This window comes from Herpailurus yagouaroundi, unplaced genomic scaffold (genome assembly GCF_014898765.1).
Source record: "Herpailurus yagouaroundi ecotype Mexico unplaced genomic scaffold, PumYag 198, whole genome shotgun sequence".
NCBI lineage: Eukaryota > Metazoa > Chordata > Mammalia > Carnivora > Felidae > Herpailurus > Herpailurus yagouaroundi.
The window spans coordinates 20,174,061-20,194,799 of record NW_024412429.1 but is presented as its reverse complement, the minus strand read 5'-3'; the positions used below and the strand labels follow the sequence as shown (position 1 = coordinate 20,194,799).

The 20,739-nt window shown below is 39.1% G+C and overlaps 1 protein-coding gene and 1 non-coding gene across 4 annotated transcripts in view; both read left to right on the top strand.

The window, feature by feature from the left end:
* The first annotated feature begins 417 nt into the window (after window positions 1-417).
* Window positions 418-20,739, top strand: part of ADGB (androglobin) — a 163,847-nt gene continuing 143,525 nt past the window's right edge. For 2 of the 3 annotated variants that reach the window (XM_040448929.1, XM_040448926.1), the window contains exon 1: window positions 418-661. In XM_040448929.1, the coding sequence (XP_040304863.1) occupies window positions 588-661 (74 nt within the window). In that variant the 5' untranslated portion in view covers window positions 418-587. The remainder of the gene's footprint in view (window positions 662-20,739) is intronic. The other variant, XM_040448927.1, reaches the window with a different exon arrangement.
* Window positions 3,505-3,589, top strand: TRNAP-UGG (transfer RNA proline (anticodon UGG)). Its single transcript has one exon. It is a non-coding gene; the product is annotated as a tRNA-Pro (tRNA).

The following is a 20,739-nucleotide window of genomic DNA, read 5'->3' as shown; positions in this document are numbered from 1 at the left end:
ATTGGGTGGCCTGTTTTTGGCTTCCCCTGATGGTTTTCCCCCCCCCCCCCCCCCCCCCCCGCACGGCCCTGTATTCATTTCTGGCCCCGCCCTTTTCAAGCCATTAGCAAATTCAGTTCGTCCATAATGTCTCCTTAGTTATAATTGAAAGAACTTGTTCAGCGGGGAGAAGACCTGGAGAGAGGCGACATCGCATAATAATCCATCTTCAAACAACTGAAACTCTAAGAGAGAATAGTGTGTCTGGCTCTGAAGAGTACAGCCAGGTAGAGCGGACCTGATACGGCTGCAGTTTTTCAGAGCTGCCCATCAATCCTAGCGTCAAATCCAGTCCCTCCGAGTTCCTCCCCGGACACCCAACTGCTAGGTTCCCACCTGGATTTGGAGACCTGAACTCACCGCGTCAGCGGCCCCACCCGCGGCCGCAGAGTCGCTGTGGAGGAGCCGGGGATCTGCCCCCGCCCGGCAGCAGACGCTTGGCCGCCGTCTCCTGGCAACAGGAGACGCGGAGCCTGGCGGGGCCGAGGCCGGCTGCTCGCTCCGAGCTCAGTCCGCGCAGGGTCCTGGGGCCTGAGTCCGCCTCTGCCATGGCCTCCAAACAAGCCAAAAAGAGAGAAGTGCATCGTATCAATTCGGCGCACGGATCGGATAAATCTAAAGAGTAAGGGACCTTTGCCTGCCCATCCCACCCCTGGCCTAATCTCTTGGCCTGACCCCTCCTCCTCGGGCTGCTTCCCTGAAGCAGGCTCTGCCAGGGCGGGAGTGGGGCTGGCCTGCTCGCTGCTTCTCTGTCCTCGATGGGAACCCCATGCCTGTCTAGATCCGTCCCCTTCCCAGAGCCCCTGGTTTCCCTGACTCAGCTGCCCAGCTGCACTTCTGGTTTCCATCCGTGAACCCCCCTCTCTCCCCGCCCCTCCTCACTTCCTTCATAGGCCACCCTGACTCTTAGAAGGGTTGCAGCTGCCTTAAGGAAGAGGCATAGCTCAAAGGCTGTCCAGTTATGGTCATGTCTGGCCCCAATAATGACAGACAGAGACAGAGATAGAGAGACAGAAAGAGAACTTTGACCTTAATGCTTAATGGTGATTCCCTATTTTGTATCTGCCTCAGTAGGACAAGTAAAGGCCTTTAATCAGATGCCATCAGATGTAAAATGGTTTTAAAAAGTTAAAACTATATCAATATGTAGTTCATGTTACTAATATAACTCCTCTTCCACACTCATTCCCATGTTCCTGATTCCCTAGTCCCCAGTTCTGTCTTTGCTTGTAAGCAGGCTTCCAACTACCTGGCAGATAACCCATTCATTTTATTAACTTAAATTTCAGGTACTATATTACATACACAAGTGATTTTAACAAGATCGCTCTCCTGCTAAATACCAATGTAGGTCAGGTCATTTCAACATTTACTAAAGGTACAAGGCCTACGAGGTCCTATAAGATCAGGCTCTTATTACATTTCTAACTTTACCACCTCCTTGTTCACATACTAGTCTCCTCTCCACTCCCTGGAATACCCCTGTGCTGTTCCTACCTCGGGGCCTTTGCACTTGCTATTTCTGCTGCTTGAAAGCACTTCCCCCAGGTTTTTGTATGGTTTTCTCCCTCATCTCCTTTAAGTGTGTACCTAAATGTCATTTTCTCATGTCAGCTTCTTTGGCCAACTGTTTTAAAATCACAACACCCATTTTCCTGCTAAAACCAAAAACCAAAACAAGCAAACAAAACAAACAAACAAAAAAAGCCCTCCAAATTTTCCTTTCCTGCTTTATTTTTCTTAAAATTTTTGTTCATTTAAAATATTACATATTTTACTTTTTAAAAATTATGTTTATTTTTATGTCTCCCGGATAGATGTAAGTTCTATGACGGTAGAGCTTTTTCTTTTTCTATTTGATATGCTGTTGACTCCTTAGTACCTAAAGTGATTCCTGGATCATAGGTAGCAGACACTCAAAAATGCTTATTTAATGAATGAATGACAGTGATTAAATAAGAGATTATGAAAGGGTTGCAAAAGAATTATTGAATATATTAAAAAAAAACCCTAGTCAATGATGGTTATAATTAATGCATGTTGAAGGCTTATAACTCTTAAGGAGTTTGGGGGAAAATCTTTGACTTTAAAGAGTTTATATCCTGGAAGAGATGAGATTGTTAAGGAAAAAAATAAAATGATCAAACGAGATACCATAAAGCACAGTACATGGCCTGGTCCTATGATGGGTGTGTCACATGAGAGAGATAAGGTGCTTACTGATAAGACACTAACTCTCTCCTCTGCAGCACTTCCCATTTCTTTTTGAGATGATAATGTTATTTCTAACATGTTAATTTTTTTCCAGAAAACATCTGAGTTGAATTATGTCAATAAAACTGAACATGTATATTTGTGAAAATAGAAGAGCAAAGGCAAATAGGTACACAAAATCTAGGCTTTGCCAGAAACTATCTATTGAGGATTAAACATCAAACCATTAGATTTTACTGTAGCATTATGTGACAGAGTGTGAAGTTTGTTATAAATCAAGTCGGCCCTCTAAGTTTAACTGAAAATCCAATCATAGCTACCAGGCTTAGTCGTCATTAAAAGATAAGGTACCACCCAGCATGGGGCCTAGAGATCGAAGTCTGTCAAGGCTCCAGTGTAATTGTCGTTTGAAATGTGCTGGGGGCATTTATACTAAGTTTTACATATTATTTTACCACACCTTGCAGTTACACAGCCAATAGTTGCAACCAACTCTACTGTGGTGCTAGATCTGGAAATGAGAGAAAAGGTCTGCAGGGCCTTGAAAATATCAGTCGCCAACCTACCTCTTTTATTCCCTAAAATTATGTGTCATAATGGGGACACGTCTGGCTTTTGCCTAGCATGCTGGCTAGTACTGAGCATTGCCACTTGTTGATTAAATGAGCTCATAGGTTAGGGACCTAGCTTGATTTCCATCCCTTCTGGGTTGGATTAAAGCCTGGTTCTCCCTCCCTTTCTAATCCGATCTGCTGTTGGCAAAGTGCAAAAAATGAGATGTTACAACTGAGAAAGCAGAGGCATCTATGTCCAGCTCTGACCAAATTCAGAAGTAAATGTGGCTTTGAGTCATTAATACAAGTTATGCCAGAGAGCTGAATTGTCAGTCTTGACATTAGGTGAACTTATTATCATTTGCTCTGTTTCCCTGTATCAGGAAGAATGGCATCTCTGTTACATGGTTCATTCTGACACTAATTTTTTTTGTGACATTGGACATGTCATTTTTCTATTCTGACATTCAGTGTTTTTCTTATTTAAATGAAGAACCATCTAATTAAAATTGCTCCCAATGCACTCTGTCCTTCCTTCTCTGCTTTATTTTTCCCTCCAGCAACAAACTTACATGACTTCATCAGATTTTTTAAAAACTCCAGTGTCTCCGTAATGAGTGAGGGATTTTGTTAGAGTTAAGCATTTCAAACTTTGATTTAATTTATGGTTTCTAATAGAAGTTGTCTTTTTAGGGGCGCCTGGGTGGCTCAGTCGGTTGAGCGTCTGACTTGGGCTCAGGTCATGATCTCACGGTTCGTGGGTTCAAGCCCCGCGTTGGGCTCTGTGCTGACAGCTCAGAGTCTGGAGCCTGCTTAGGATTCTGTGTCTCCCTCTCTTTCTGCCCCTCCCCTGCTCATGCTCTGTCTCTGTCTCTCAACAATAAATGTTAAAAAAAAAAATAGAAGTTATCTTTTTAAAATTCCATCTTCAGGAAAAATCGTTGCCGTAGCAAATGTCACAAGTTGCAGCTCTCCTTATCAAATAGCTAATGATAAATAGAAATTATGAACCAATCTAACCAATTTGAAAACCAACTGACACTGTCATTGCTAGACGCTATGAGAAAGATATGTAGTGACACCAAGTCAAAAATTTGATTTTCTTGGAAGTACTAAATATAAGCCTTTGGTAGGTCATGGATAACTTAAAAGAGAGAAAAGGAAGCATGAATTTTAAGTATTCATAGTTATTAGAAATGTTCAAGCTTATACTTTTTAACACTAAATTCTTTGGAACTTTAATGGACAGTATGAGAAAGGGAAATAATTGAGTGTTTATGGGCAACAAAATTTTGTTTCACTTCCAACAGCACAAACCAAGTCAAATGAACAGACAACCTCTTAAACTAACAAAAATTATGCCACCTTGTAGATTCTTAGTGATGATGAAATATCATTAAACCTCTTTCCAAAACAGAATGAGATATATTTCATAATGCCCGAGTTAATCTATCCTTAGTGCCTTAAGTGCATATCTAAATTTTGTAGACTTCTCAAAAAAGATCACCACATCAGCCTATGTGACAATTTGAAAACGGGACTATTAGAAAAGCCCAATTGTGATGGGTATTATGAAAGCAACATAAAATAGAAGATACATATCTTACTGAGTATTAAATTAAGTGGGTTCTTGGTTACCAGAGGTTCACGAGGGAGAGCTGGTTAAATGAAAACATGCATATGTTCCTCCACCTTCAGAGATCAGGAAAGAAATTCCTCACCAGAGAGTGGAAAGCTTCCCTCTAGCCCCATGTCCAGTCCTCACAGCTCCACAGAGAAAGGCAGAAGTAAAAAGACCAGGAGAGGAGGAAACAACCCAGGGCTCACACTGAGTTTTGTGATTTCCCCAGGTGACCTCTGTGGACCCCAACAACTAAAGTCAATTAACAAATTTGAAAGGTCAGCTCCTGTGACAGATGCTTCCCTAGGGGGAAGCTTGTTCTTTATGTTCGTTTCTGAACTGTTTAATGAGCACTGCTCATGCCCAAGTCACCGGTAGGTCTGGGAGGACAAGGAGTTGTGAAACATGGTATCTTCTCTCCAGGGTTATGTAATCGGGGAGCACAAAAAAAGCCCTTAAGATTCATACAGAAGTAACTAAGAAGCATATGGTGATGCCACACTGGTCAGGAGGTACTTGTTAGAAATCATGGAAGGAGCCATATGTTGGCTTGGGGTTAGATTAGAGACATTGTGAGATTCCTAAAATGAGGGCTCTATGAGGCAGAGGAGAGGAAGATCATTTCCAACTAGAGCTGGTCTGTCCTCACTCCTCTAACAGCCAATGCCCAAATCAGAAGGCACAGGTTAGCGAGATGGTCAGTGCAGCCAACAGGAACGTTTAGGTCCCAGAAAGCCATCCGGATGGCTGGTATAGACAGACTGTGTATGAATGGACTGGCACATTAGGCACCCAGAATGAATATGCAGCAGAATGAGAGGGACAGACCAAGGGATTTAAACTATATTAAGGGATTGAAACTATGAGGGAAAACATAGATATTTTTCTATATTAAAATGATGCTTTGTGAGGAATAATTCAACAATCATCTGCATGGACTTTATGCTGGATTAAGAGTCATAGCAAGAAATAAGTGGTGGTCTGAGATGGTGGAGAATGCCTAATTTGGGGAACTCTTGATGGTAGTGAGGAACGTTTTTAAAGGGGGAGTGGATGGGTGCAGAGCTTAGCTATAAGGTGATTGAAGTCAAAGACTACAAAACCCAAATTTCTGATCTTCTATTGCCATGGTAATATTTGTTGTGATGTCCAGCTATGACGCCACTCTGTCTGAAAAGACAAGGGGAAAAAAAAGTGTAAATAAAATTCAGTGACAAATTTCTAAAGGCCTTGTCTGGTCTATCTTGCATTCTCTCAGGGCCTGGCACAATGCGTGTTTAATAAATGTGTGTATGATTTAACTGAGTTGAACCGGAAACCTGGTGTGGCAACTTGGCCATAAAACCCTCTGAGTCAGAACCAGAGAAAGACTTCGAGAGCCAGAGGGGAGGGGGCCTGTCAGTCATCCCCAGAATGCAGGGCGACAGTTGGCATAGGTTAGGGCACTACATAAATGTCCGTTGCATAGCTTTAAATATAATATCTCAGCCCAAAGTCCTGCTTCATGAGGATAGAAGTATCATGTTCATCTTGGTCGGGTCTGCCATCAATTCTCCTTTTAAAATAAACCTCATCTAAGCACTTTTTAAATAATTTATTCAGATTTGACATGGCTTAAGAATAATCTCTAACAGTGAAATCTTTTTTTTTTAAACACCCAATTTTCAGTTTGTTTAGTTTTGGAGGAGAAATAGTTCCCTCTAAAGTTGACTCAGTAACATTACTAAGGAAGTAGAAGTTACCTTAAAAAGATTTAAATTTATAAACTCCTATAGAATTTGTACTTTATTGTTACCTAAAAACATAATCAAATGTGTACTTTGAAACTAGTAATGTTGTTGCCAGTGCTTCTCAGATGAGCAAACTAATATTGCCTCCATCAAAAGTGATTATTTAAAAGTAGTTTAATGGACTTTAACATTTCCTTGACATTTCCAGGTCACAGCTTATTTAATTCAAGGGATTAAATAATTTACAAACTGATTATACTACTTAATGTGAGATAAAATGACTAAAACCTGTATCTAAGACAGATTTGTATAATTTGATATACTATGTGGAATGTGAAAGATTGGATAGAAATATTACTAATCTTTCTCACTTTCATCCCAACAAAGAACATACGCGTACGTTGTGATAAAAGGTATCCAACTAGGTGTTTTGAAGCTGTCCTCACAATCCTCCAGGGATAGGTCCGGGCTGATTAATTACAGGTTCTGGGGCTATAACTCTGTTGAGTTATATGGCTGAATTAACACAAGCCACATGTTTAAAGTAAACAACTTTTATTTTGAATGGTTATTTTGTTTGGTTTTTGTTTTTGCTGGTGTCAATGTGAATGTGATGGTCCAAATGTTTTGTGATTATTTTTATTCCGTCTTTCTGATACGATGAATATTAGACTTACATATATTACTTGTGTTGAAGTTCTTAAAAACCCAGTGTGCCCCTTTCTGCCCTCATTTCTTCACCTCTCAGTATTCACTCCAGGCTCTGTGGTTTCCATCCACAGCCTCCATGGAGACTCTCAGAGGCCGGGTCAGCTCAGAGCTTCTCTGTTCTCTACATCGTCACACTTTTCTACAGTGTTTGTTTCCGAGTAGAACTGCAAACTGGGGTATGCAGAAGAGCTACCTACTGAATCTGAGGGAAGGAGAGGTACCCAGGGTAGTTACAAATTAGTGAGAATGTGTCTACAGCTTATCAAACCTTGTAGAATCAGAGGCAAGAGGAACGGAAGCAGGAAGAACTCTGGACTTTTGTGCCTGTGTTAGTCTGGGTCAGAAACACAGTGAGAGTTTAACCAGGTCAGGTCAAAGTCAAAGGTGAAGTCTGTACCGCATGCAGTCCCAAGAGGGCCCATTCTGCGTACTATTATAATGAATTGGAAATTAGAGACAAAGCCTCACATTTGTGCCACCTTGGGTCAAAGCCCAGTAGGAATTTAGGACTGGTTTCCACCATAGACAGAGAATGAGGTTATGAGGATAGCAGCTGGAGTTGCAGTTAAGAAAAAGTCAGTTGGAACCTGTGCATGTACAAGCCTGTGGGTCCTGCATACCTGTTGTTTCTTCAGTGGATTTTGCTTAAAGTCATTGTAGACACTGTTTCATGTATTTGCCCACCATGTTTTATGTTTGTGCTTTATAAATACCAGCTTTGCGGCTGGAGGGTAGGGTGTCAGATCCTGGCACATGGGAAGCTTAAGATCCCAGTGGCCTGCGTACTTGGGCTTTTGAGTGAGAAACTTCTTGTTCTACTCTCCCGGTTCCTCCTGTCCCTCCAGAGGGTTCAGCTGCCTAACAGGGGAGCATGTGTCACTACAGCTGAATCTCACCTTTCTTGCCCTCTCCTAGAGGCCTCCTTTCTCTCCGGCCTACCTGTCTTGTTTTCTTTCTTCTACCCCCCAAATTAAGTCATTCTGGAATGGTCTTACTTCCCTCTCCTCTCATGGCCTCTCTTATCTCTCCTTTGATCATCTAAAACAGTCATTCCTGATCAAAGTCGACTAAATTAGCATCAGTGGTACTTACTGTGTAATTGAGCTCAAGTTCAAGTGGACAAATCTGCTTGGATGTGCTCTACTATTCCAAGTTAAATATATCCACAATGGAGGTCATGGGTTTTTTTTTGTTTGTTTGTTTGTTTGTTTTCTCCCAAGTGTACATATTTCCCATGTCTTTCATTTTAATTTTTTTTTTAATTTTTTTTAACATTTTTATTTTTGAGACAGAGAGAGACAGAGCATGAACGGGGGAGGGGCAGAGAGAGAGGGAGACACAGAATCGGAAGCAGGCTCCAGGCTCTGAGCCATCAGCCCAGAGCCTGACGCGGGGCTGGAACTCACGGACCTCGCGATCGTGACCTGAGCTGAAGTCGGACGCTTAACCGACTGAGCCACCCAGGCGCCCCCCATGTCTCTCATTTTAAAGAATCTTGTTACCATCCTCGCTGACACTCTGACTCCACAGTTCAATCGTACTTGACTTTTCCCTCCTCTTTGCCCATTGCGTCTAGGTGGTCTCTATGTTCTTTTGATTTTACCTTCCAATTTCTTCTCTAGCCTGGCTTAGCCTTCATTTTCTTCCTTGTCATTTTCTAGTTTGGGCCTTTAATAACTCCAGGTGGAACCACTGAAAAAGCATCCTAATTTCCTTGTCCTTCAGTCTAATTTCCAATCTTCTTTATATGCAATGCTGTTAGTAATCTTAACACCCTATTCCACCAGTAGGTTGTTCCTGCTTTGAAAAAAAAAAAAAAGAGAGAAAAAGAAAGAGAGAGAGAAAGAAAGAAAGCTAGAAAGAAAGAAAGAAAGAAAAGGAAAGAAAGAAAGAAGAAAGAAGGGAGAAAGTAAAAGAGTGAGAGAGAGAGCAAGCAAGCTGGTTGATAGGGCCACAACCAGCTTCAACTCCCTCCTATTTTCTGTTACCAACCAAATACTAACATACTATTTACGTTTTCCCACTTTTCCGTCTCTGTGCCTCTCCCCATTCTCTTTTCTCTGCTTACAGTTGCTTTCACCCTACCCTATAATTCTATGCATGTCTTAAGACCTGCTTTTCCTCGCAGCCATCATTGATTTGCCAACTTCTAAGCCACTATCCCCTCTTCTGTGCTGATAAAGCACTGAGTTTTTAACTTTTCTTGAGCTCTGTCCACTTTTGCCTTTGCAGTTCCCTTACTGTGTGTATTTATTCTCACTAATTTTAAGTTATTTGAGAATAAAACCAAGTCTTACTGATCTTCATATTCACTCAAGCACAATGTATTGAAAAAAAGAGATAAATGTTGAACTTTTACAATTAAGTGCCCAATGAAATAATTTGAACGAAACCAAGGGAATAAAAGGTCAACACGACAACCTGGCCTTATTTTTAATTTAACTTTTTAAGATTGCAGTTTATTTCCTTACCTATTGGATACTTCTGAAGATCGCGGCTGGCTCAGAATGCCCCAACACAAATTAAGTCGATTGTGCAATTCCATTCATGTTCTAATTCCTTCAGGATACTTACTGACACTACTTCAGAAGGCATGCTGATTGCACGTTGCACAAATAAACTGCCTCCCACTATGAATAAAATCATGTCTTTACACTGAACAGCATGCTTGAAGAAAACAATGGCAAAATTCCAGACCCTCATTTTATTGAAGTTTTAATCCCTACAGCGAAAATAAAATCGTTAAAGCATGTATAGGACTGTGTGTATGTAAATCAGGTTCTGATTTTTTTTTTTTTTTTTTTGCTCAAAAGTCTCTAATGACTTTGTATCAGCTAAAGTTTTCTTTGAAGCTTTTCAACTCTTATACATTTTCTACTGTATTATATAATCTTAATTGATGTAAGAATTTTTAAAAACCATTTTGTCATCTTTGCAAGGTATGTAATTAATGTGTTTTTAAGTTCTAAAAGGTTATTTTATTCATGTTCTATTAAAAATTGGATTGTAAAATACAATTCAATACAATTATTTATCTATCATTATTTATTTGGTTTTGACTTCTTCCCATTTCCAAACTATGGAGGGCATTTAATTTACCAGGAATAGGTATACATGAAAGACAGAAATGTAGATGAAATATGTTTTACTGCATACGACTCAGTAACCAAATATATCATAAAATGTGGATTTAATTTTACTGTATATTATGACTCTAGGAACATATAACATTGCTATCATAGTATGTTGTTTGGAATTTCCTTAAATTGCCTCTTATTACTCCCAGTCTTGTTTTTTTTTTTTTTCTTCTTTCTTTTTAAAAGTAGGTTTACTGATATAAATCTGATATGCAGTAAATCACAGGTATTTAAAGGATATGTTTTGATAAGTTCTGAAGTGCATGTACACATGTGAAAATGTCAACATGATTAAGATAATGAACAGGTCTACCATTCAAGAAGGTTTCTGTGATTTATTGGTGATCCCCACCTTCTGTCCCTTCCTGACTACAGTCTCCAGGCAACCACTATTCTGTGTTCTGTCACTATAGATTAGTTTTCATTTTCTAGAGTTTTATATAAATGGAATCATAAACTATGTATCTTTTTTGTATGACTTCTTTCACTCATTGTAATTATTTTGATATTCTTCCCTGTTGTTGCTAGCAGTTGGTGTAGAATTGGTATTATTTTTCCCTTGAATATGTAGTAGACTCATCAGTGAAACCATTGGGGCCTGAAGTTTTCTTCGTTGGGCAAGTTTTTAATGATAAGTTCACTTTTTTAAATAGATACATGGATATTCAGTATGTCCAGCCCAATCTATCTGTTCTTTAGTGAGTATTCTTAGTTTATATCCTTCAAGGAATTGATCCATTTCATCTAGGTTATCGACTATACAAGCAGAGTTGTTTGTAATATTTCTTTATTATCTTTTTTTATTTTAGAGACAGAGTGTGTGGGGGGGGGACGGAGAGAGAGAGAGAGAGAGAGAGAGAGAGAGAGAGAGAGAGAGAGGATCCTAAGCAGGTTCCACACTCAGCATGGAGCCCAGTGCAGGCCTCTATCCTAGAACTCTGGGATCATGACCTGAGCCAAAATCAAGAGTTGGGTGCTCAACTGACTGAACCACTCAGTTACCCCATTTGTTATCCTTTTAATATCTAGAATCTGTAGTGATGACCCCACGTTAGCTTCTGATATTGGTTGTTTGTGTCTTCTCTCTTCTATTCCTGATCAGTCTGACTAAGTTTGATTAATTTTGATGATCTCAAAAACTGGATTTTGGGTTCATTGATGTTTCTCTATAATTTTTCTGTTTTTTGTTTTTGTTGATTTGATCTAATCTTAACTTCCTCATTTGATTTACTTTATAATTTTCTAGTTTAAGGTAGAAACTGAATATATTGTTTTGAGACTTGTATTCTTTCCTAATACAGATATTTTTTCTATAAAATTTCCTTTATGTATTGCTTTAGTGGCATCCTGTAAATCATAATACGTTTTTTTTTTTTCATTTTCATTCAACTCAAATACTGCCTAACTTCCTTTTTGATTTCTTCTTTAACATATTGTTTAATCATAATTGTTTTGCTTAGATTCTAAATATCTTTGAATTTTTCAGATTTTTTTCTTAGTGATTTCTAGTATAACTCCATTGGTCAGAGAAGATACTTTTTATAACTTGAATTATTTAAAATGTTTTTAATCTTTATTTTTGAGAGAGAGAGACAGAGACAGAGCATGAGCAGGGGAGGGGCAGAGAGAGAGGGAGACACAGAATGTGAAGCAGGCTCTAGTCTCTGAACTGTTAGCATAGAACCTGATGTGGGACTTGAAGTCACGAACCAAGAAATCATGACCTGAGCTGAAATCAGACACTGAACTAACCAAGCCAACCAGGCGCCCCATAACTTGGATTATTTTAAATTTGCTGAGACATCCTATGTCTCAGATTATGGTCTATCTGGATAAATATAATGTATATTCTCGAAAAGGATGTACATTCTGTTGTGATGAAATGTTCTCTAGCTGCCTTGGTCTCCCCCAAACTCTCATCTGCCCCTCTACTCAAGGAATCTGCTGAGATATGCCTGGATTACCTCTCTCTGCGCTGCAGTCCAAACTTCTCTCACAATCATAAGCTAAGGCAATGAGAGGGCTCCCCTCATGTGCTTCCCATGTTTTCAGAATCACCATCCCTCAACACTTGATGACTGTCCTGAAAATCAGTTTCATATGTTTTGCTCAGGTGTTTGGTTGTCTGAGGTGGAAGGATAAATCCAGTCCCTGTTATTTTAATTGACGTGAACATAATATCACCTAGGTTTATTACTTAAATTTTACACTTGATGTCTAAATATTAAGACGAGAGGTGTTAAAGCATCATTTACACATATATATCCACAAGTCACATATTGTAAGTATGGATATAATTCTTTCCTTAAAACTGAAATCCCAGATTATATGTAATTGCCCTGTATATCATCTTCTACAAGATTGTTTTTTGTTGTAGTAGAGACATCTCATTATAAGAATTTTAACTAAAAGAATGCAACTTACATACGTGATAAGGATGATCTTAAATCACATCTTCATAATTGTTATCACCGTGCTCTCTTTTGGGTTGTATTGCAACTTCACTCTTCCTCAAGCTTCCTATTTTAAACCGATGGTCCATTCTGGGTAAACATTAAATAATGTATATCTAATAATAAATTGTTCATCTCTGTGCAATGGGCCAAGTCAACACTATCTAGGAAACAATGTCCAAGCTCATCAGCAAGGCCCTCGGTGGGGAGCTGCCTGCCTGCTGACCTAGTGTTTCTCTCCAACCTAATTTCCCCACTGCTTTTTACTCATGCTCATGCAGTGCTGAAAAGCTCCTAGTTCTCTGCACCCACTCTGTTGCTTGTGTCCTTCTCTTTCCTTGCTGATGCCCTTTCTGCTTTTACCACCTGGAAAATTTCTCGTTGCCTTTCAAAACAGCTCAGATGCTATTTATTGCAGTACGTTTTTCCTAATTGCCTCACATGAGGCACAATGCCCCCCTCTTTGCCATCTGTGAATACTTCCATCTCTGCGTCTACCACATTATATTGAGATAATCTGTTTACCTGTTTGAATTCCAAAATAAACTCAAGAGCAGATATATATATATATACATATATATTTACGGGTCGGTAACCCTATCATCTAGCACAGTACTTGTCACAGTACAGGTGTTCAATAAATGTTAGTTAAAAATAAGTGAACTGTCAGTTGATTGAGATTCCTTTCTCATTCTGAAACGGTATTCTTCTAAAATGTTTTAGTCTCCAGACGGATCTTCGTTAAAACAATCTGATCATCGTGAAAATAATTCTGCATTCTCAGTTTCTTGTCTACCGATGGCATAGCTTACAGTGAGTTGTTTCCTAATGTAAGGGCCACTCTTTCTGTTCCTTCTCAGTTTGGGACTTTTAAAGTTTGTTTCTTGATGTATCCTTGCAAAGGACTGAATGTGTACTCTGAAATTTGTATATGGAAACCCTAATCCAAATGTGATGGTGTTGAATATGGGGCATTTGAGAGGTAATGAGGTCATGAGGGTGACGCTCTCATGAATGGGATTCGTGTCTTTTAGCTCTTTCCACCATGTGACGACACAATGAGGACACAGTGAGGACACAGTGAGGACACAGTGCAAGCCAGAGGACAGCTCTTCTCAGGCCCTGACCATGCTGGCACCTTGATGTTAGACTTCCGGCCTCCAGAACTGTTGAGGAATAAATTTCCATTGTTTACAAGCCACACAGTCTATGGTAGTCTGTTACAGCAGCCCAAGCTGACTAAGGCAATCCTTACTTTCTTAAATACATTTATCTCCAAATACTTTCCTACAAAGTCTACAGTTGCTCAGCATTATTCCTGAAGAAAAACCAGGCACACCAGTGTCCAACAGAATTCCCTTTTTTAGTTCTCTCATTTATTTTTGAGAGTTTTTAAAAACACAAAGCTACTGTTACCATTATGTGTTAGTAGGAGATACGTTTCAGAATTCTACCAAAATGTATTGACTTGTTTGTTTGCCATTAGTACTTGTAGCCCCCAGTTTCAATCTGGGTTCATTTCCCGTTTTCCTGAGATAAATCCTTCAGGAAATATTTTTGTAGGAATCTATTCTGGTAAACTCATAGTTTTAAATGTTTTTATTTAATTTTAGAGAAATGTTTCTGCTTCACTTTTAAATAAGAGTGTAATTGGATCTTAATTCCAAGATTGACAGCAATTTTCCCTCAGCTTTAAAGATATCACTTCATTGCTTTACAGTGTCTGTTATTGCTGCCAATTTGATTGTTTTTATATTAAGGTAACTTGTCATTTTTTTAATGTAGATAGATGTTCACTTTCATCAGTTACCTACAATTTAAGTCAAATTATCTGGATGCAGATTTCCATTCCCTGACCTCCCATTTATCCTTTATTATTCCCTGATGTACTGTTTCCCATCTGAGGACATGTCTTCCATCAATTCTGAACATTTTTCAGCAGTCAAATCTTCTAATATTTCTCTCCACCCCCATTTTAACTATTTATCTGCCTGAGTCTTCTATTAGGCATACACTGGAGGTTTTTTTCTTTTTAAAAATGTTTAATGTTTTCATTATTTATTCATATTGAGAGAGAGAGGGAGAGAGCATGTATGCGTGAGTAGGGGAAGGGCAGAGAGAGGGGGGGAAAGAGAATCCCAAGCAGGCTCTGTGCTGTCTGCCTGGAGCCCTATGCCAGCTCAGTCCCATGAACCATAAGATTGTGACCTGAGGCAAAATCAAGAGGTGGAAACTCAACCAACTGAGCCACCCAGGCGCCCCTGGAGTTTTTCAATCTATCCACCTGTTCAGTTCACTGTTTCTATCTCTTTATCTATCTATGCAAACACTGGATTTTTAAAACATTTTTATTTAAATTTCAGTTAGTTAGCATACAGTCTCATGTTAGTTTTAGGTGTACAAAATAGTGATCCAACACTTCCATACATCACCCGGTACTCATCACAAGTGAACTCTTTAATCCCTATCACCTATTTCACCCATACACCCACCCACCTCCCTTCTGGTAGCCATCAGTTTGTTCTCTCTAGTTAAGAATCTGTTTCACAGTACCTGGGTGGCTCAGGTGGTTAAGCATCCAACGTCAACTCAGGTCATGGTCTCATAGTTTGTGGTTTGAGCCCCACATCAGGCTCTGGGCTAACAGCTTGGAGTCTGGAGCCTGCTTCAGATTCTGTGTCTCCCTCTCTCTCTCTCTCTGTCCCTCCCCAACTTGTGCTCTGTCCCTCTCTCAAAAAGAAATAAACAAAAAACAATACAAACATTTTTTTAATTAACAAAAAGAGTCTGTTTCACAAAACAGATGAACATAGGGAAGGGGAAGAAAAAATGAGATAAAAGCAGAGAGGAGAAGAACCATAAGAGACTCTTAAATATGGAGAACAAACTGAGGGTTGCCGGTGGGGTGTTGGGTAGAGGGATGGGAGAAATGCGTGATGGGCATTAAGGAGGGCACTTGTTGGATGAGCACTGGGTGTTACATGTAAGTGATGAATCACTAAATTCTACTCCTGAAATCATTATTACACTATATTTTAACTAACTTGGATTTAAATTTTAAAAAATTTTTAAAAAAGAGTGTGTTTCAGGGGTACCTGTGTGGCTCAGTCAGTTAAGCATCTGACTTTGGCTCAGGTCATGATCTCATGGTTTGTGAGTTTGAGTCCCACATCAGGCTCTCTACTGTAGCATGGAACCCGCTTGAAATCCTCTGTCCCCCATCTTCTCTGCCTCTCCCCCACTCATTCTCTCTCTCTCTCTCTCTCAAAAATAAATAAATATTTTTAAAAGGGGTCTGTTTCAAACACTTGATTAAAAAAATTACCTTCTTTTATTTTAACTTGTTTTATTTTTTAAAATTTACATCCAAATTTGTTAGCATATAGTGCACCAATGATTTCAGGAGCAGATTCCTTAATGCTCCTTCACCATTTAGCCCATCCCCCCTCCCACAACCCCTCCAGTAACCCTCAGTTTGTTCTCCATATTTATGAATCTCTTCTGTTTTATCCCCCTCCCTGTTTTTTTATTATTTTTATTTTCCTCCCGTTATGTTCATCTATTTTGTCTCCTAAAGTCCTCATATAAGTGAAGACATATGATTTTTGTCTTTCTCTGACTAATTTCACTTAGCATAATACCCTCCAGTTCCATCCACGTGGTTGCAAATGGCAAGATTTCATTCTTTTTGATTGCCGAATAATGTGTCAGTTGGCCATCTGGTTGTCTTCTTTGGAGAAGTGTCTATTCATGTCTTGTGTCCATCTCTTCACCAGATTATTTGTTTTTGGGGTGTTGAGTTCGCTAAGTTCTTTATAGATTTTGGATACCAGCCCTTTATCTGATATGTTATTTGCAAATATCTTCTCCCATTCTGTCAGTTGCCTTTTAGTTTTGTTGATTGTTTCCTTCGCTGTGCAAAAGCTTCTTATTTTGATAAGGTCCCAGTAGTTCATTTTTGCTTTTGTTTTCCTTGCCTCCAGAGACGTGTTGAGTAAGAAGTTGCTGTGGCCAAGATCAAAGAGGTTTTTGCCTGCTTTCTCCTCGAGGATTTTGATGGCTTCCTGTCTTATGTTTAGGTCTTTCATACATTTTGAGTTTATTTTTGTGTCTGGTGTAAGAAAGTGGTCCAGGTTCATTCTTCTGTGTCGTGGTCCAGTTTCCCCAGCACCATTTCTGGAGAAACTGTCTTTATTCCATTGGATATTCTTTCCATTTTTGTCAAAGATTAGTTGGCCGTACGTTTGTGGGTCCATTTCTGAGTTCTCTATTCTGTTCCATTGATCTGAGTGTCTGTTCTTGTGCCATTACCATACTGTCTTGATGGTTACAGCTTTGTAATATAGGTTGAAGTCTGGGATTGTGATGCCTCCTGCTTTGGTTTTCTTTTTCAAGATGCTTTGGCTATTCAGGGTCCCTTCTGGTTCCATACAAATTTTAGGATTATTTGTTCTAGCTCTGTGAAGAATGCTGGTGTTATTTTGATAGGGATTGCATTGAATATGAAGATTGCTTTAGGTAATATGAACATTTTAACAATATTTGTTCTTCCTATCCAGGAGCATTGAATCGTTTTCCTTTTTGTGTGTGTGTGTCTTCTTCAATTTCTTTCATAAGCCTTCTATCGTTTTCAGTGTATAGATTTTTCACCTCTTTGGGTGAAATATGCCATTTATTTCTTTGTGTTGTCTGATTGCAGAGGCTAAGACTTCGAATATTATGCTGAATAACAGTGGCTAGAGTGGACATCCCTGTCTTGTTCCTGACCTTGGGGGAAAAGCTCTCAGTTTTTCCACATTGAGGATGATATTAGCATTGGGTCGTTCATATGTGGCTTTTATGATCTCAAGGTGTGCTCCTTCTATCCCTACTTTCTTGAGGGTTTTTATCAAGAAAGGATGCTGTGTTTTGTCAGATGCTTTCTCTGCATCTATTGAAAGGATCATATGTTTCTTGTCCTTTCTTTTATTGATGTGATGAATCACGTTAATTGTTTTGCAGATATTGAACCAGCCCTGCATCCCAGGTATAAATCCCGCTTGATCGTGGTGAATAATATTTTTAATGTATTGTTGGATCCAGTTGGCTAATATCTTGTTGAGGATTTTTGCATCCATGTTCATCAGGGAAATTAGTCTATAGTTCTCCTTTTTAGGGGGGATCTCTGGTTTTGGAATCAAGGTAATGCTGGCTTCATAGAAAGAACTTGGAAGTTTTCCTTCCATTTCTATGTTTTGGAACAGCTTCAAGAGAATAGGTGTTAACTCTTCCTTAAATGTTTGGTAGAATTCTCCTGGAAAGCCATCTGGCCCTAGGCTCTTGTTTTATGGCAGATTTTTGATTAGTAATTCGATTTCTTTACTGGTTATGGGTCTGTTCAAATTTTCTATTTCTTCCTGTTTCAGTTTTGGTAGGGTATATGTTTCGAGGAATTTGCCCATTTCTTCCAGATTGGTCATTTTATTGGCATATAATTGCTCATAATATTCTCTTATTATTGTTTTTATTTCTGCTGTGTTGGTTGTGGTCTCTCCTCTTTCATTCTTGATTTTATTTATTTGGGTCCTTTCCTTTTTCTTCTTGATCAAACTGGCTAGTGGTTTATCAATTTTATTAATTCTTTCAAAGAACCAGCTTCTGGTTTCATTGATCTATTCTACTGTTTTTGTTTGTTTGTTTGTTTGTTTGTTTGTTGTTTTTATTTTTGTTTCAATAGCATTAATTTCTTCTCTAATCTTTATTATTTCCTGTCTTCTGCAGGTTTTGAGTTTTATTTGCCATTCTTTTTCCAACTCCTTAAGGCATAAGGTTAGGTTGTGTATCTGAGATGTTTCTTCCTTCTTTAGGAAGGCCTGGATTGCTATATACTTTTCTCTAATGACCACCTTTGCTGTTTCCCAGAGGTTTTGGGTTGTGGTGTTATCGTTTTCATTGACTTCCATATACTTTTTAATTTGCTCTTTAACTTCTTGGTTAGCCCATTCATTCTCTAGTAGGATGTTCTTCAGTCTCCAAGTATTTTCTACCTTTCCAAATTATTTCTTGTGGTTGACTTGGAGTTTCATAGCGTTGTGGTCTGAAAATATGCACAGTATTATCTCGATCTTTTTGTACTTACTTAGGGCTGATTTGTGTCCCAGGATATGGTCTATTCTGGAGAACGTTCCATGTGCATTGGAGAAGAATGTATATTCTGCTTCTTTAGGATGAAATGTTCTGAATATATCTGTTAAGTCCATCTAGTCCAGTGTGTCATTCAAAGCCATTGTTTCCTTGTTGATTTTTTGATTAGATGATCTGTCCATTGCTGTGAGTGGGGTGAAGTCTCTTACTATTATGGTATTACTATCAGTGAGTTTCTTTATGCTTGTGATTAATTAATATATTTGGGTGCTTCCACAATTGGCGCATAGTTTACAATTGTTAGGTCTTCTTGGTGGATAGACCCCTTGATTATGATATAACGCCCTTCTGCATATCTTGATACAGTCTTTATTTTAAAGTCTAGATTGTCTGATATACATATGGCTACTCCGGCTTTCTTTTGTTGGCCATTAGCATGATAGATGGCTCTCCATCTCCTTATTTTCAATCTGAAGGTGTTTTTAGGTCTAAAGTGGGTAAACAGCATATAGAAGGATCTTGTTTTCTTATCCATTCTGTTACCCTATGTCTTTTGATTGGAGCATCGACTCCATTGACGTTTAGAGTGAGTACTGAAAGATATGAATTTATTGCCATTATGTTGCTTGTAGAGTTGGATTTTCTGGTGGTGTTCTCTTGTCCTTTCTAATCTTTGTTGCTTTTGGTATTTATTTATTTATTTATTTATTTATTTATTTATTTATATATTTATATTTTCATCTTTTTTCCTCTTAGAGAGTCCCCCTTAAAATTTCTTGCAGGGCTGGTTTAGTGGTCACAAACTCCTTTAATTTTTGTTTGTCTGGGAAAATTTTTATCTCTCCTTCTATTTTGAAAGGCTGGGTAGAGAATTCATGGCTGCATATTTTTCTGATTCAGCACATTGAATATATCCTTCCACTCCTTTCTGGCTTGCCAAATTTCTGTGTATAGGTCTGCTGCAAACCTGATCTGTCTTCCCTTGTAGGTTAGGGACTTTTTTTCCCTTGCTGCTTTCATGATTCTCTCCTTGCCTGAGTATTTTGTGAATTTGACTATGATATGCCTTGTTGATGGTCGGTTTTTGTTGAATCTAATGGGGGTCCTCTGTGCTTCCTGGATTTTGATGTCTGTGTCTTTCCCCAGGTTAGGAAAGTTTTCTGCCATGATTTGCTCACATAACCCTTCTACCCCTATTTCTCTCTCTTCCTCTTCTGGGACCCCTATGAGTCTGATGTTCCTTTTTAAAATAAACTTTGTTTTTTAACGTTTATTTTTATTTTTATTTAAAAAAATTTTTTTTAATGTTTATTTATTTTTGAGACAGAGAGAGACAGAGCATGAACGGGGGAGGGGCAGAGAGAGAGGGAGACACAGAATCGGAAGTGTGCTCCGGGCTGTGAGCCATCAGCCCAGAGCCCGATGTGGGGCTCGAACCCACGGACTGTGAGATCGTGACCTGAGCTGAAGTTGGACGCTCAACCGACTGAGCCACCCAGGCGCCCCTATTTTTATTTTTGAGACAGAGAGAGACAGAGCGTGAATGGGGGAAGGCCAAAGAGAGGGAGACACAGAATCTGAAACAGGCTCCAGGCTCTGAGCTATCAGCACAGAGCCTGACGCGGGGCTCAAACCCACGGACCGCAAAATCATGACCTAAGCCGAAGTTGGCTGCTTAACCAACTGAGCCACTCAGGCACCCCATGATGTTCCTTTTTAATGAGTCACTGATTTCTCTAATTCTTAAATCATGCCCATTTGCCTTAATCTCCCTCTTTTTTTCTGCTTCATTATTCTCTATAAGTTTGTCCTCTATATCGCTGATTCTCTGTTCTGCCTCGTCCATCCTTGCCACCACTGCATCCATCCGTGATTGCAGCTCAGTTATAGCATTATTAATTTCATTCTGACTAGTTTTTACTTCTTTTATCTCTGCAGAAAGGGATTCTAATCTATTTTCGACTCCGGCTAGTATTCTTATTATCGTGATTCTAAATTCTGGTTCAGACATCTTGCTTGTATCTGTGTTGGTTAAATCCCTGGTTGTTTCTTCGTGCTCTTTCTTTTGGGGTTAATTCCTTCGTTTTGTCATTTTGAAGGGAGAAAAGGAATTAATGAGGTAGAAAAATTAAAATAAAAAATTAAAATTAAAAAAAT